The sequence below is a fragment of the Ricinus communis genome, chromosome 1, assembly GCF_019578655.1.
Source record: "Ricinus communis isolate WT05 ecotype wild-type chromosome 1, ASM1957865v1, whole genome shotgun sequence".
Classification (NCBI taxonomy): domain Eukaryota; kingdom Viridiplantae; phylum Streptophyta; class Magnoliopsida; order Malpighiales; family Euphorbiaceae; genus Ricinus; species Ricinus communis.
In genome coordinates, this window is record NC_063256.1 from 7036203 (window position 1) to 7051957 (window position 15755).

Here is a 15755-nt window from a genome sequence, read left to right on the forward strand (position 1 = left end):
CTATTGATCGAAGGTTTTTGTAATTTAATTTCGTTTATGACTATTGAGTTATATAATTGAAAACAATATCTCATTTCCTTGGCAAATATTTATTTCACGCTTCTTTGCTAATAAGATTGAATCAGTTTTTTACTTTTTTTTTATATAGTAGTGAGATATTGAATTCAAGTATTTTTTTTAAAAAATAATAATAATAATATTGCTAAGAGATGGTTTTGCAGAACCCTACCCTAATTTTAATGATATTAGTGAGAGACCCTTTGCTTAGCTTGCAATGTCAACTGGCCTTCTGATAAACCAAAAAGAAAAGCTGAACATGACTGCTTCAATAAATTTTCTATTGCCCATGAAGAAACAGTGACTCGGAAGCAATTAGATACCATTAATCATAAGAACATGAATCAACTCATTACATGTCTGATTTTTATGACTTCATATTACGATTGGATATGCTATTCCAACAGTACACTGGAGATGTAACACCCGGAATTTTTATATATTTAATAATGAGTTTTTATTTAAGTTAATTTTAGCTTCATTATTATTGGGTTTAATTTGAAATGATTTAATGAAAAATTTAATATTAATCAAATAAATGAGTTATTTTCTATACCCAATTAGTTTGAAATTTTAAGAAATTATTCAAGTAAATTATTTGAGAAATGATTATATTTTGGTTATTCAAATTTTCCCCAAATGCATATTTATATAAGTAAAATTATATATTGGAAAATTATGGAAGAAATAATAAAGGATGTTTTTATAAAAGAATTTTGGGAAAATTGGTATTATAATTGATTAGTAGTATTAAATTTTGAGTTGGAAATTGATTATTTAATTTAATTGTGTATTTTCAATAATTCGGATTTGGCCCAAATTAAATAGTTAAGGGTTTAATTGAAAGGATAAAGAAAAGTTTAGGGGTTAAATTGAAATTCTGCAGGATGAGATTGTAAGTAATTAAGAAAGTAGAAGGATCAAATTGTAATAAGGAAAAGTTCAGGGGTCAAATGTCGGTATTGAAAGGAAAGAAAATCGGGGAGAGAGAAAAGAAAGAAGGAAGAAGAAAGGAAGAGAGAGAGAGAGAGAGAGAGAGAGAGAGAGAGCGTTCGCGGCGGTGTCCTTCCAGACGGCCGTGAGCGGCTTTGAAGGCCGTTCGGCCGATCTCGGTGGCGATCGGCTCCCTTGGAGAGCTTCCTTTGGCGGCGGCGTCGGTTTAGTGGACGGATGAGAGAGTTCTGGCGAAGTGGTGGCAGCCCGTGTTTTCCCGATTTTTCCGGCGAGCTCCGGTGGAGGATGGACGATCGGAGGACGTATCCCGACTCTCCTCATCTCAAGCTTCGAAATGGCACCGGTTTGGTGGCGATCGGGCTCCGTTTGCAAATGGACGACCGTGATCGTCCGCAAATTTCTCCGGATGATCGGGTGTCAGATCGAAAAATCGGAAGCAGGGATCGTCATCAGCGCGTCGTTGTGAGTCCGATGGTGTGTCCAGATCGTCGATCGGACTCACCACGTGAGGCGAGTCGACCGAGCGTCTCGGTAATTTTCTCTGGCCGTTGATCTTGGAAATCCTTTGATTTTAAATTTGTGTCTATTGGGTTTTATTGATTATTTGATGATATTTGTGAGTCAAAAATAATTGTCTGTCAGTTTGCCTGCCTCGTATTTTGTGCTGTGTGGCGGAGTCGGGAAATAGTGAAGTTTGGGGACCCGACTCCCGTTGTTTAAATTGTTGGATATTTTGAGTGTTTTTCTGGCAAGTCCTGGACCCATTTTTACGGGGGGTAATGTTCGTGTTGTTGGGGAGGTTCTGCCGGATTTTCGATAGAATTCTCCTGAGTCAAGATTCTTAGACAGTCAGTCCTAGGAGTCTAGACCTAGGATTAATGATCGATTGTCTCAGCGTTTTGATAAATTGTTTTCCGTGATTAGATGATCTGTCTGTTCGGCTCGCTCCAACTGAGGCACCGGAGCAGAGCTAGGAGGTCGCCCAAATTCTGTGAGTTAAAGTCATTTAATCATTGCACTATTGCTAAGTTTGATTTTAATATGCTATTTTGGAAGTTTATGCTTAATTTGGTTATTAGTATCGCAATGTAAATAATTTTACTGGATTATTAATTAATGAAGATAATATAAGTATTATTATAGTAATGTTATAATAATACCAAATATAATCAGTTTTCCACATGAGTTGCCTGATGTCTTACTCTTAATTGTTAATTGTTATTTTGATATGGTTGAATGATTTCATTATACAATGATATTTATTATATGTGATGATTTCGATTTGGGAAATGTGGCTTGTAGAACATGCCGCCTGATGGGTTACATCGGAGTAATGATCATGGACATGTAATCGGATTTTTTATGGGTTTGCCTTGGTCGAGCATGGCTCTCTGGGGCTGATTTGTGTAAATTCTTTGGAGGTAAGGTCCCTGGTCGAGCATTGCTCTCGGGGCCTTGATCTTATTGGATTAAGAGAGCCGAATGGCTACTAGATTTCTTATTTGGATACTTAAGTGACCAGACTGGAGGTAAGGTCCCTGGTCAAGCATTGCTCTCGGGGCGCTAGTCTTATTGGATTAAGAGAGCCAAAATGGCTGTTAGAATTTGGGGTTAGGGTTCTACTGAGCCACTCGTCCCGTAAAAGTAAAAACATATTTTTACTTATTCATTTATTTATTTATTATGGTAATGATTATAATATGGATTGTATTTACGTGCATGGTTGATATATTGATTCGAATGATTAATATTTTCTGTGAAGAAAGTAATAGGGTATGATTATACTATGATTGGTATTTATGTGCATGGTTTGATATACTGATTTGAATAATCTATGTTTTCTGAGAAGAATGCAATAGTCCCCAAATTATTTGATTTTAACTCACTCTCGAGACTGACAGTCTCATTTTTACTGTTTTTCAAATTCGTGACTGTTAGTCCTCTCGCGACTCTTATTCAGTAACCCGACTCCTTCATCATCGGGTGATGTATTTGATTTGGTATGTAAATTGGTAAATCTTAGATTCTCCGCAGTAGTAATAGTAGATGTATCAGTTGTAAATTTTCTGAGTTTCAGGTCTCGCCTAGTTTTTCTAGCAGACCGAAGTATTTATGTAAAATGTAGCTGTTAAGATAAATTGTGGCTTTAATAATATTAATTTGAGATGAGATTTGTTTAAGTCAGTGAGTGTCAGGCTTACTACGGGTTTCGGTGGCTTTACGCCTACCCATTCCCTAGTGCCCGTCACGGGCCCACGGGTGGGGTCGTGACAGGAGAGGTGGTGTTTATGTCAGTTTACTCAGTTTTAAAATGGACTTGAACTTTGTAGCCTGTATAGCAGCAACAGATGCAAATGCAACAGAGCAATGCTTATGGATTACCATTTCTCCCAGTTCATCGCGGAAGGGATTTGGATGCAGAGACAGACAAACTTTCGGCAGCTTCAGACTTTTAGGACTAAAGACTGTTTCTACAAAGGACATATGACTAATGGTTGTAAAACCAACTGGAGTACAAAGTTAAATGAGCATTGCTGCTGCGTTACAAGCAAACAAAAGGGTAAATTTCTTGCTACCTGTTCCTCATTCTAGCTATAAATAAAACACTTATGCTTTGCATTCTCATCAGAACATATACTAAAGCACTAACCAACCCAAGAACTACAGGGTTCGCCAATATCATTTGTCGATGGATGCAGAATATAGAGAACATGCACATCTTAGTATGTATCATGCAAGTTCTCCTATAATCATCTTCTTTGAGTAAATCATGCTCAGGCCCTTCTCCTACCTAGTTATATCCTGATATAAAGCTGTTGTATAAGAATTCAATACATTCTAGTAGCCCTTAGTTGAGACAATGTACAATATAGCATACCTGCTAGAATCTTTCTCTTCCCCTTGTGGCTCTGGTCCCTTCCTCTGTTTGTTTTTCAGCTGGATGAATGGATTCTGTATAGAATCTACCAAGATTTTGCACCAGAGGAGTTGACTTTGTATATGGAAAAGATGCATATTTAGCATAAGAGATGAAGCATTGAAAAGGAAAGTTCTGCTTTGAGGCCATCTGAATCTTACCATGCAAGTTGCTACAAACATGGGACAAACTTGTCACTTCAATCAATTCTGAAGGATGCATCAAAGGTCAAAAATACTTTTGAGCATATTTATTTCCAAAAGGTACTGGTCTTGGCATTCTCATAATACTAGTGGAATGCTTATTTCAGTATACCACCATTATAGACCAGAGATATTATCCATCTATTTCACATGTTAATATCCTGAAAGAACACCAACAGGTTAACATTTTCCCTCTTCTTCTTGGGTATCAACGCTCGTAACACTTGTGTGTGCTCTAAACAGCCATTCATGTCGATTTTCTCCATCCTTTTTACCACCATAAGCAGCGTACATTATACACTTCACCAGAAATCTTCAGAGATAGATTATCCATATCAAGATTACTGCCACCAACTTCTTTCTATTTTAATCTACATTAAGATTATAAGGTGATTGAAAACCCCAGTTTCTCGGGGAAAAGATTTAGAACAAACACAGCCTTCCCCTTTGGTAAAAGAAGAATATTGGCATGCTGCAATTGCCTAGACCAGTGATAAACAAGAAGCATACACATACCACCAAAACAAAATAGACAGAGGGAAACCCTTATATTCCAAGAATACATCTTTGGACGCCTGCAGCAAGAATAATGCATGCTAATTTCCTTATAACAAAAGCTCTTAGAATCTTACTCCAACTCTCCAAGAAAGGTTGCATATGCAATTTATAAACTGCATTTTGCCACCTTGGATCAAAGCCAGAATTGCCAAGTACTAAAAGCAGTTAAGGGTAATGGATTAGCACAACCATGTAACAGATATACTAGAAAAGAGAAATTATAGAATTCAAATGGGTAATCTATAATTGCATTTACCACATATCTATCGCATCATTCTTGAAAAACATTGCAGGATTATCTGCTAAAACTCAAACAATTGAAAATACAGTATTATTCATTCTTCCAAGCATACAATATGAGTGAGAAACCAAGACCTTGTAATTGGTAATCTCTGAATCGCTGAGAGTAAGACCAAGTCAACACAGAGGGATCAAAAACAGATTGGCTACTCCATAATTTCTCTGCAGATAGGCAAGATTGAAACATGAAAACTGCATTGCCCATACCACTACCAAATAACCAGTTGTGAACATCCCAAAACACTTCAACTGGTAGCCCATCCACCAATATGGTGTGATTGCCCCTGAACTTCCATTTCAGTCTCTTGACTTGCATTACCATCTTACTATCAATGCGGATCACAAGACATGGGTCCTTAAGATCAACAGTATCGCACTCGATTGCGATATCATGCATCTGTCCCTTATCACAAAACTGAACTTTTGCACCATAGAATTTCTTCCCAAAAATGTGTTCTTTTTTTGCAATAAAAATAGCATTGGAATGTAGTGGGGCATCCTCAATTTTCTTGTATGCTTCCTTCTTCAAATCCCCAAGAAGCAACACCATTTCTTGATTAAAGGCAACAGCCAAATAAAATCCTTCAAAAGGTTCTGGCCCAGAACCAAATTTGGCATTAGACAAGTCCCAGTGTATATCAATTTTAGTAGAATCTACCTCTAAATTCTTGCACCCTTTTCTTTTAGAGAACAACCATGGTTTTATATCAACTTTACAAAGACACTGATTAGTCGAATCATCAATTGCAACACTAACACCTTGACCCATAAGATTCTTGGTCCAAGTAACAGTGATTAAACAAAAACGACCACGTAATTTACATTGATAAACGCAAGTGACCACATTTTGTGCTGCTTTACTAGTGCTTGAAGATGATGAATCAGCTACTTGAACTCCACTTTCACCAAAACAAGAAGGGAAGTCCCTCATTATAACAAACCAAATAAAGCAAGCCAAAAATCTTTTCTGTATAACTCTCTCTCTCTAGTCCAGAGAGGAAAAGAAAAAGAAGAAGAACAAAAGCACTTTCTAGCTAGGAAACAAAAGAATAAAAACAAAGGTACAAACTTCACGGTACCTGACTAATCAATTAAAGATTTCCTCAATAGCCCATCATCTAAATGCTTCAAAAGCAGTTTCTTGATGCTTCAATTTGATCTGGGCTGCTGTGGGTTTTCTATTACGAGGGAAGAGAAAGGAAAGAACTTAGATTTGCTTATAGATTGTGCATATATGGTTTAGTTTAAAAATGGAAACAGTAACAGAAAGAAAGAAAGAAAATGCACAATAATAATTAAGAGAGGGATGCATATACATACAGAAAAGGAATGGGGTGGTGAAGGGAGAGAGAACGCAAGTCGCATGGGACAGGACAGGAGTGAGTAGAATGAAAAAGAAAATGGGAATAGCTGTATGTTTGCTGGAAAAGGACTGGTTATTATACTACACGTTACACATCTCTTATTACACCTAAAAGAAAAGTAAAAGTATTACTACCGTGCATCTAAATTACCCATTTCTTTCTCTATCTCTCTTTTCAAAAGCATGATTACAAGAATCATAATGGAGTCTCCCCTTTAATTGACATTACACATGCATTAAAGCTTAATAAATCAATTCCCATTCCTTAAAACGCCAAAATTTAATCAATTTATAACCTCTTCTTTATCTTAAGAACTCTTGGAATAACTTTTACGCATTTATAAAAAGATTTCATTCTCAATTTAAGGCAGATAAAATTTATATTATAATAAACTATAATTTTTCTTAATTCTCATTTTAAAAGAATATTTTTCTATATCTTAATATTTATATATATCTAAAAAATATATACTATATTATATTTTATCTTTTCAATTTTATTTATATAGTACGATAAAAATTATATTTTTAATAGATTTCTATCATTTTATTAATAAAATTAAATATTAAGTAAAAAAATTAAATACTTAAATCTCTACTAAATTATAATTTACTTATAGCCATCAATTTTATTTAGTCTCAAATATATAACTATAAAAATATTTTACTGTATATTATATATAATAGTTAAATTACACATATTTACAATAAGTAAAATATTAATGATATAAATATTTATTTATTTAATTGTAAGGTATTGAGATATTTAATAGAAAATCCATTGCAATAGTTACTTTTTTTATCTCAATAGTGATTAAAAAATTAATTTCTTATAGTTAATGTCATTAATTCTTGTAATTTTTTTGAAATTATTATTATTTTGTAGATATTATAACTTTAATGTGAAAATTATAAAAAAAATTAATTGTATGTGATTAATTAATTAAAGAGATTTTTATCCAGATTTTGTTTATACACCACAACTAACAGAGAATGATACGTATGTACGAGTAGTTTACATTTTGGTATTAGATGATTGGCATATACTTCATCATTTAAAATTAATAAATATGTGTCAATCGTCTATTAGTTTGATGTATAAACAGGAACATACACTAAATCTAAATAAAAATTTTCAATTAATAAATAATTACTAAGCTAATAATTATTAAAAAAAATGATTAAATTTTAGAATCAAAGAAAAAGGAACTATCAACTTGAAACAGAGGTCTTCATCTATTTATGACTTTTTGTTGAAGTTGCATATCCACTTTTTGAAATGTAAAGCAATTTTCAGTTATAGGTTAAAAAGAAAGAAAAAAAAAAAAAAGAACAATTCAGTAGAGAAAGAGAATGCAGTAAAAAGGAAGGAAGAAGACTAATAAGTGTCATCATGTTTTTGCTATTATTTCAAGGTTTCTTTTGGCTATTATTACTAGCATCAATTGCAGTTCCTCTCATATGTTTCTTGTCACCTCTATGGTTTAAAACATAATGACAATAATGGCAATTATGATTTACATGCCTAATGCAGGATTTTTTAACGAGTTTTTTAAAAGAAAATGTAAAATTCTATTTGGAATCTTTTATTTACATATTATCTCGATCATATTAAAAAATGTTATTTCTTTAATGTCCAAATCTTCATTTAAAACATAATAGCGGTTATTTTAAAAAGATAAAAATTTTAAATTTAAAGTCTTATTTTTATATCAAGCGATGAATATAAAAAAATGACTAACTTACTATGTAATTCATCAAATCTCGAACTAAATGGGTTTTTTCTTTTAAATAAATAATGAGTTTCCTCTTATCATGAATACATGTAAATGTTCTGTTACATAGTGAGAGAAGCACAAGCCAAAACTCTTATGAATGGTAAAAATAGAAAAGACATATATCTATTTAGACATGAATGTTTAAATTTATATTCGACCCTTAATGATACATGGTATAGCAGTTTAGGAATTTTGGAATGGATGAAGAAGCCAAATGAAGGAAGATATGGAGAATCACGTGCATGTGTGGGTGCTCGGTTGGCATGTCTCGTGGTGTGGCCCAAAATTCGGTCCCCTTTGTTGGGCATTAATTTGGATGATAGATAGCATTAAGCTGAGTCCCTGAAATTAATTTGTGATTTTGACCATCATCAATACTGTCCCATGTCAAAGAAAATCAAAGATTACCAATTGATATTATTAGTTTTAATTAGGTGCTCAGCCAGCCACCTAGCAACAACTAATTTGTTGAACTTGGGCCTGGAGTTGTTGCAATCAATGACTTTTTCTTTCTTTCTTTTCCTGTGTTTGGGTATGATATTACCATCTATTTCCCCTCAATTGAAACTTATGTCCAAAGCATTGTCTAATCACCAATTTTGTGGAGATTATCATCATCACTCATAACCAAAAGTGAGAGGGAAACACACTTAGTGTCCACTCATTTTAATCCTTGCAAAACTGGAATGCTTGAATTGATTATTAACAATCAGATTTGATTATTATATATATACTAATAATCTTAGAATGAAGAAGAACCTTTTCTTTTTTTTTTTGTTAAAGAGTGTCTCTAATTTGAACCAAACTCATGATACTGGTTTATCATATCTTTTAAGCCTAATGTTATATAAGAATTCAGATATATGAAAATAAAGCTCGACCAAAATGGGTCACCAAATTAGCAAACCAACTAGAGGGATGAATGTGTAAAACCATGAACTAAACCGTGGTTTGGCGAAATTCAATTTAGATAGGATAATATTTCTAATTCATTAATCAACTTGAAATCTACGGAAAAAAGACTGGTTAAGGTTGAACCTTCTTCGCATCAAAATTAGCATGAATTTCAAAAAAAAAATAAGAATATATAATAAATTATTTTTCTAATTCAATGATTTTCGGTCATTAAAAGATATTAAATATATTTTTAATATTATTATAATAAATATAATAAAATATTAACTAATAAATAATCAAAGTTTTTTCTAATCTCATGCAAACATAGAATAATTCACATTTGTTGATGTGTCATTAAAGAAGGAAAAAAAGTAGAAAATTCAATCAACTTAAAATCAAAGACATAGGCCATATTTTCTGTACATCTCGTGGGTATGGTGAAAACTCGAAATCAAATTCTCAACCTAAGAACTCATTTATGGGATAAGAACGAGGCATTTAATGCATCTTTCCATTAATAGAAGAAGATGATGATGATGATGATGATGAAGGAGTAGTTTGTGTTTGATGCAATGAAGGCATTATCGTCTTGCTGGCTGATTCCTCAATGCAAGCAACTATAATAGCTTCAAACAAATCCCATCTTTGTTGGTGGTGGAGCCTTAGAAAAATAAGGCCCACGACTTTTAATTCATCTCCTCCACCACCGCCTTTCATCTCTCCAAAAATTTATTACATAGGAATAGGACTCGTATTAGTCCCATGTGCTGATACCCCCTAGTCATCCACGGCATATCACCACCACGCCTGCGCCCTCGTAATGTGGATGTCATTTCCATATCGCCTTTCGCCTTCGGAGATACCTGAATTCTTTCCTTCTATTTTCCATTTTCCCCAGCAATCTAGCATCTGCCGTCCGTACGTATACATATACAGTTCAGGATGTTTAACAGTCGACTCTTTCTCAATCAATTCCAGCAATCATGTTTTAATGCAATCAGTGCTATCAGAGCAAGGGTCAAAAAGTTCAGATCCTAACAGCTGCACTCTGTTCTTCGATTCTGTGCAGGGGCAGCTACAAATAGTTCCCTAGCTCAAGATGGTATGTTTTTATCACAAACAATTACTATTAACCAACATAGCCATTATTCTCTTTTCTTCCCACTTCATTCTCAAAATTCACAGACAAACCATCCTGACCTGTCTACTATGTAAGCCTCAACTAGTGACTAAACAGGAAGGCATCTAATGTGTTCTTTCCCTTTTATTGATAACTGATATGAATTTTATTAAAATCGAAGAGGGCAAACAACTGATTCAAAGACTATCAGATCATGAAACTAACCTCACCTAAAAACTATTACAAAAGCAAAGAACCATCTAAGAACATCCAAGAAACAATGTCTGGAGACCCAACCACAAAAGCCTACCAAGCTATAACAAAAAACTCGAGCAAGACAAACTCGCTAATACATGAAAGATGAAGGAGACGTATAAACACAACACCTAAGACCTTGACCACATCTTCAACAAGAACAGAAACCAGAATTGCAAGACGAACTCAAAACATATCACCAAAAAAGATGCAACACCAAACAACAACCAAAACTGAATGAAGAGACCAGCATGAGCAGAGTACTAAAACCAGTAGCAGCTAGAAAATAAAACAGCAGCCAACAACAGAACAGAAATATGCAGCAGCAGCCAACTGCAGATGCAGAAACTTGCAGCATCACATCAAGACCAACACAGCAGCAGCATGACAGAATTATCAGCAGAAGCCGAATAAGAAAAATAAAATGCTTTAATAGTAACCAAACAGCTATTCTCTCACATCACAAAAGGTAAATGCAAGGGAAAAAAATTATACATGCATATATCACCGGATTCACTTGGCAGAACTTTCACCGGGCAGAGTGAGGATATGGACTAGCAGATACTTTTATTGCACAACTTTCCAAGGTCAAAATCATGAAAAACATTAACATGTATTGGAAATCACATGTTATCTCACCAACGGAGATATTGATGAGACTCGACACCACCTAAAATGAACATAAATCCTTAGTCTTCGTTATTAGTTTAAAAACATAAAAATAGGCATCTGATCGCAGCTGTGACTCTGGCTGAATCAATCAAGCCGATTCTCAGGATCCACTCACAAAAACAATCAGGCTTTCCCCTGGTCTTTCACCTATTCAACCTCTAGATTCTATACCATCCTTTTTCCTTTTTAATTGAAACCACAAAATCAACCAAAACTCAAAAGTTTTTTTGTCCACCACAAAGTTCTGGTAACCAGAAACCATCCTACATAAAGAAACAATTAGGTCAGCTCTATGTTAATATTTCCTTCAACCTTAATAAGAGCATAGACTAGTCTTCCTTATGGCCAGGGAAGTCCAAAGGCCACGTGGCTATTCTAAATCCATCCTGTGCTCACTTCTCAATATCAATCAAGCTAAACCTATACATCTAAATTATTACAAATTTGTGTGAATACAGAAACGTGATACTTCAGTATAAGAATTTCATCCATTAAGCTTCCTGATCCTGGTTACTCATTCTTGACTACCTGGATATCAAATAAGAAACAGATGGTGGACAAATTATAATGCTTATGTTGCTTTACAAGCTTTCCTTGGTATGATCTTCACTAAAGAAGAGCTTAAGCCGAGGATGTTCTTTAAATACTCACTCAACCAACTCCCGAACCTAAAATCTGTGCTGGTCCAGTAATAACATATCTTTCAGGCCAAATTATTGGCAATATCACAATCATTACATGGACTGCCATCTTAACAAAAGCCATGATAGACCATAAGAATGTATAAACTGTAAATGCAAAGCAAGAAACAGCCAGACAACATTGGAGAAAAAGATTAAAAAAAAATAGATACAAAAATACTTGGCAAACGTACGAAGCAAGACAAGATGCAGACTAATAAAACTATTCAAGCAGTTCAAATTACAGCTACACAAGTATCAGAATAAGTGCATATCATTTCCCTAAACATAGTATGACATATAAAGCCCAACCCAGTAAATACCAAGCGTGCTTTTACTAAATGCATAAGTCCGCTAAACATAAGCTAAAATACAAAAATCCAGAAACGATGGCACTATAAAGCTACAGCAAAAATTATAATAAGCGCACCTCAAGATCAAGCATCAGCACCATCAGTTGTTTTTCCTGAAAAAGGATCATGAGTAGGATCAACATCCTGCCCAATATGGCACTGCATCAGCCTCTGCAAATCAGCCATAACCTTGTGCTCACTTTTTGCCTTCTCTTCATAGTTAAACATGGCCAAAGCTCGCTTACCTTCAGCACTATACTTGGTTTTTTTTCCAAGTACGAATGGCATGCATCGTGTGGTGCCTGCTACCACTCGTCACATACTCAAGATTCTCAAACTTTTGAATCTCTTCAGCAGAAAGACCCACTTCACCTCTCGGTAGAATACATTTTCCTTGCTGCACATAATAAGAAATAGCATCACCTTCACCAGGTCTAATGCCCCTCCATAACTGATACGACCCTCAGCTCTAGGCAATGGCATTGGCCCAACCACAGATTCGTTATCCAAAGCAGGCTGTGCTTCAATCATCTCCCTATAAATAAGTGCCTCAGCATCGACTTTAGCTTTTCTCATCTCATCTGCCTGTGATTTTCCCTCTGCAGCAATTATAGAACCTGAACCCTCATCAGAATATGAATTCTCACTCTCTTTTTCGTACCTCTTTTTCTTGCTGTTTTTGGATCCTGTACCTGAACGACATCTCCGCTTTCTAGACATGTGAATAGATTTTTCACTACCACTATCATCCGATTAACTAGACCTACTCTTCGTCCTCCTCACCTTTCTCCTACTACTACTTCTCTTGCTACTCTTCTTTCGCCTACTGCTGCTCTTTTTCTATGATTTCTTCCTGCGCATTTTTATCCTCGTCAGAGAGAGATTCAATTTCATCTCCACTCCCACTCTCATCCTCATCTGATTCACTCTCATTTTCTTTAGACAGACTCCTAGTTTTACACTTAGAACTCAAACTCCTCTTTCTTCCTTGACCTAGAATCACCCGATTCAGATTCAGTCTCTGATTCAGAATCATTCTCCAAATCGCTACTCTCAGAATTCTCAGAATCAGACACCGAATTACCCTTCTCTTTCTCCCTCGAATATCTCTTTTCCTATTTGTGCTGCTTACTTCTCCGAAACCTCATAAACTTTATCTTCAAAAACCTGATTTTCGTCGTTCTCATTCCTTGGCGGATTAGGTGTAAGATTCCATATACAATATCATGCAATTTTTCCTCGTGCTCTGCCTCTTCAGCCTCTTTAGTTCCTGCAAACTCAATCCTTTTCCGATTCCGAATCCTTTCCCTTCCTATCAAGGCGCCCCCTGCCACCGAACCTTTTTGGACGAGAATCTATGGTTTCTTGGGGACTAGGGCTTGGGCTTCTTCTTCTTCTAGAGATAGGATAATCATCAGGTGACCTTGGACGGTAGAGTTCGCGACTGGTCTCTCAGTGATGGTCATCGTAACTATGGTAGGAGGGATTGCAGCGGTTGTAATTGGGAGAGGCGTCGGATTTCGGTGTGTGACGGCCATTATGGCGGTCGGGATGGTACCCTTTATCAAAGATGGATGCCGGCCTGGCCATTACTAGAGATTTTTGAGGAATTAAAGTGCTTGCTCTCAATTTTAGTGGGATTACTTTGTTATGTCCTTGTCTAAAAATGATTCTTCACTGGTGAACTCGTAGTCACAGTGGTGGACGTATCAGTAAGCTACCCGATACAATAGAATGAGCAAGAATAGTTAAGCAAAAACCAAGTCATTGTTGTGGAATTTGAAAATCTAATCTGCTCGCAGAGATGCACATGAACACTGACAAGACTGAACCTACTCCATTTTCGTTAGCATTCAAATTTAAAGCACTTGAAAGACAACGGATTTTAAATAGCCAATAGCCAATATCATATCTCATTCGCTCCATCTGTATAATGAAAGAGAAAGTTATCAATTAATAAGGCATTGTAGCACATTTGGTTGACAAAGTCTCAAGCATGCATTCACAGAGTACATCATAAGTAAACCAACAGCTGATACAGGAAATTGAGAAAAAAACACACGGAGTGTAGAAACTCGAATAACCAACAGAACAAACAAACACAGAAAAGAGCATTTTTTATTTTTCTTTCTTAGAAAAATTTACTTGTTTTAGGGTCAGAACTTCGAGACCATTGAAACGAGTCTCGATTCCATCTTCGACCTTAATTAACCTCCGTTATGTACTGCTAATTATTATATTCAAACAAGATCATGTCCTGCAAAACAATGTTATCTACTAATCAAAACAATGTTATCTACTAATTATTATATTCAAACAGGGGGATATTCATTTTGTACAAGGATGTGAAATCTTGCCCGTGTGAAGATGTGCATGTTCTCTGGTCGATGCTGGTTGAATCTCATCCAGCTGCTTCTTTGTCATCGAAATGATCGAATAGAGCCGTACGTGTTTCCAAGAATGGTGTGGTTTTCTCATTTCTGTTGCATGTATTATATACAAACGATATATATTGTACATTAATTTCAAGCTCCGCTGCTTATGGAGCATCGTACAAGAATGCCAGGAAGCAGAATTGGCAGGCAGATAAAATTAGTTTGTCAATGGTAATTTCAAGCTCTGCGTATGTACAGAGGCAGTGAACTATACTCAGTAGCAAATAAAGGTTTGTATAAATTGAATAAAGCAAGACTACAAGAAATCAATTAAACAGCGACAGATTGCTTTTGTTACTATTTACACACGGATTTGGAATGGAGTAGGGATTATGGAATTTTTTTCTCTGTGGCTATGGATTTGTGACGGAACAACGAATGACAAAGTTCGTCACCATTCCCAATTAGCGACAGACAGTTAGCGTCATTCATACTTGCCAATGTCTTTTCTCCCTTTTTTTACCATTAACTACTTTTGCAGTCTAAAACCCTTCTATCCTAACCATGTGCATTACTCGGCATACCGAAAATAAAAATACTTTCTGTTAATTAATGGAAGAATTAGCTCCCCTAGTCATTGATCAGATAGCTAGACTAATTGTAACTAACACGATTATATATTATTAATTACCATTCCATTTTCATCAATACGTTTTTTATTTGGTAGACAACTATATTTCACTGTTGTTTATCTTATAAGGTCTATCTATCATCCAATAAACCAACATTCTGAGCCGAGGTTTTCATATTTGAGTTTTCATATGAATATCCAATAAAATCTCTCTCCAGTGATACTCTATATAAAAATAATATTTATAATAAATTACGGTTCTAATTTGGACAAATTATAAATAAAAATAATCTCCATTATAATAAGTTATACATTTTTTTAAGTTTCGCTTAAAAGAATATCTCTCTATATAGTAATATTTATATATATAACTGTAAAAAATGTTAAAATCGTACTGTAGTGTTGTTTTGTCTTATTAACCTTAATTATATAGTATGATAAGATATTTGCATATTTTATCTCTAGTTTCTATTATTTCATCAACAATATTAAATATGAAATCTAAAAGAAAAATTTTAGTACTCAAACATTTATATTAAGTTATAATCTTCTTATAGTCATACATTTTATTTAGTCCCAAGTATATGAGTATAAAAAGGTTTTATTGTGATACTTATGATTTATCTATATATTAAAAAAGTA

At 34.8% G+C, this 15755-nt stretch overlaps 2 protein-coding genes across 2 annotated transcripts; both read right to left on the minus strand.

Annotated features, from left to right (window-relative positions):
* Nucleotides 1–4891: 4891 nt before the first annotated feature.
* On the minus strand, nucleotides 4892–6458 carry LOC8259589. Its single transcript, XM_002520677.3, has 2 exons — nucleotides 6310–6458; nucleotides 4892–6167 (listed from the first exon to the last, which is right to left on the minus strand). The coding sequence occupies exon 2, from the start codon at nucleotides 5918–5920 to the stop codon at nucleotides 5021–5023; it is 900 nt and encodes a 299-aa protein (XP_002520723.1). The 5' UTR covers nucleotides 5921–6167; nucleotides 6310–6458; the 3' UTR covers nucleotides 4892–5020.
* A 2937-nt stretch (nucleotides 6459–9395) lies between these two features.
* On the minus strand, nucleotides 9396–14155 carry LOC8284165 (NF-kappa-B-activating protein). The gene is given in 9 exon segments (XM_048370430.1): nucleotides 9396–9936; nucleotides 12185–12366; nucleotides 12368–12545; nucleotides 12548–12965; nucleotides 12967–13092; nucleotides 13094–13238; nucleotides 13240–13331; nucleotides 13333–13397; nucleotides 13400–14155. Coding segments are annotated over 8 exon segments (1497 nt in total). The 5' UTR covers nucleotides 13698–14155; the 3' UTR covers nucleotides 9396–9936; nucleotides 12185–12191.
* Between the last annotated feature and the right edge of the window lie 1600 nt (nucleotides 14156–15755).